The sequence below is a fragment of the Morus notabilis genome, unplaced genomic scaffold, assembly GCF_000414095.1.
Source record: "Morus notabilis unplaced genomic scaffold, ASM41409v2 Scaffold413, whole genome shotgun sequence".
NCBI classification, from domain to species: Eukaryota; Viridiplantae; Streptophyta; class Magnoliopsida; order Rosales; family Moraceae; genus Morus; species Morus notabilis.
The window spans coordinates 86090-87962 of record NW_010363912.1 but is presented as its reverse complement, the minus strand read 5'-3'; the positions used below and the strand labels follow the sequence as shown (position 1 = coordinate 87962).

Below are 1873 nucleotides of genomic sequence, written 5' to 3'. Positions count from 1 at the left end.
TGTACTAAAAATACAACAAAGAAACTCCCCCATTCCAACTAGACTATAAATATAAATATACCCTTTCAGTGGTTGTAAACTAAAGAAAGAATATTGGCCTTGGAGAAAGAGAGAGACTAATTCACAGTTACTGTTCTATTGGGTGTCCTTTTGACTCCAATTTCTAAACTAAGACAATTCTCATCACTCTCTCTCTCTCTCTCTCTCTAGTTTCTATATATACAATCCAAAGCCAAAGTCTCTCTTCCTTGCTTCCTCTTTACCCTTCAATCTCTCTCTCTCTCTCTGGCTCCACATTAACCATGGAAGCTACAGCTCAAGAGGAAGTCAATCCCACATCCAAAGATCATACCGTGGTTGCAAAGGGCAAGCGCACCAAGCGCCAAAGACCACAATCTCCGATGCCTTTTGCCGCCGTAGCCGCCGCGACCAATTCCTACGGCGGCGAATACAATAACAATCACCACAACAGCAACAGCAACAATAGCAACAACTCCTCGTCTCCGACGACTTCCGCGGAGCTTCAAGACATAAGCACGGAGGAAGAGGAGGACATGGCCAACTGCCTAATCCTCCTCGCGCAAGGCCGGTTCCGCGGGCGATCCGCAACGCCGACGAAGGCGCTGCCTCCGATTGTCATCGACACGGAAGACGGCAGCGGGAGTGCTTTTAAGTACAGCAGCCGGAAATTTTTAGAAGCGACGAATGCGCCCGGTGCGGGCAGGGCTGGGTATTATGTCTACGAGTGCAAGACGTGTAACCGGACTTTCCCGTCTTTCCAAGCCCTCGGCGGTCACAGAGCGAGCCACAAGAAGCCCAAGGCCATGGCCGAAATCGAGAAGAAAACTCAGTTGTTCGCTTTACAGTCAGACGACGAAGATCAATTGCAATTAACCAAGAGCAACCACAATACTATTTCGTCCACGACGCTTTCTCTGCAATTGAACAACAGGAGTTTGTATGGAATTAGTCATAACAACAACAATCACCACATCACAAACAAGTCGCCCAACAAGGTTCATGAGTGCTCGATTTGCGGCGCGGAGTTCACCTCCGGCCAGGCGTTGGGCGGGCACATGAGACGACACCGCGCTCCGGCAGGGACCGTAGCAGCCACCGCCGCAGCCGCGACCGCCTTGTCCTTGAGTACTGTTTCGGCTACTCCGTTAATGGCCTTGGAGGCTCATGAAGATGATCATCAACAACAACATACAAAAAAAGCAAGAAATGTTTTGTCGTTGGATTTGGATCTCAATCTTCCAGCGCCGGAAGACGATCAACGGGATTCGAAATTCGGTTTTGTTACGTCCAAGCAGCAGCAACAACAACAACAACAACAGCAGCAGCAACAACAATCGTCTCTCGTGTTCTCCGCACCGGCTTTGGTGGATTGTCATTATTAAGAAGGGAGAAAGAGGTTAATTTTTTTTAATATTTTTTTTATGGTTTATTATGTGCCACGATTATTGATCTCAAAAATTAAGTCACATATTGATGTGAATTGTTAAGACTACCGATTTTTTTTTTTTCATATACACTTTTTTCACAAATGCAAAGTTATAAGATTCTTTTCATTCTTTTTATTGATGATGATGAGATCATCTTGATGAGCAATTGTTATATGGACTTTTTGATTCTTTTGTGTTATGAAAGGCTTTCAATTCATGAAAAGTGCATGATGGGGTATCGTCTTTTATGCTTTTCCAATTGGTCTTTATTTTTCCCCAATTGGGTTTGGCTCATTCTTTCATTTTAGCCAAAAGAAAAGAATAATTTTTCTTTTAAGGAAAAAAAAAAGGTAAGAAAAAAAAAGGAAAAGTTTCATTGTTTCAACTACAAGAAAGCCTGCTGGTTATCTGTGTCTCTCTAATGT

General features: G+C 44.0%; 1 protein-coding gene across 1 annotated transcript; it reads left to right on the top strand.

Annotated features, from left to right (window-relative positions):
• The first annotated feature begins 270 nt into the window (after positions 1 to 270).
• On the top strand, positions 271 to 1510 carry LOC21400029 (zinc finger protein ZAT5). The gene has a single exon (XM_010105196.2). The coding sequence runs from the start codon at positions 303 to 305 to the stop codon at positions 1401 to 1403; it is 1101 nt and encodes a 366-aa protein (XP_010103498.1). The 5' UTR covers positions 271 to 302; the 3' UTR covers positions 1404 to 1510.
• Positions 1511 to 1873: the final 363 nt, after the last annotated feature.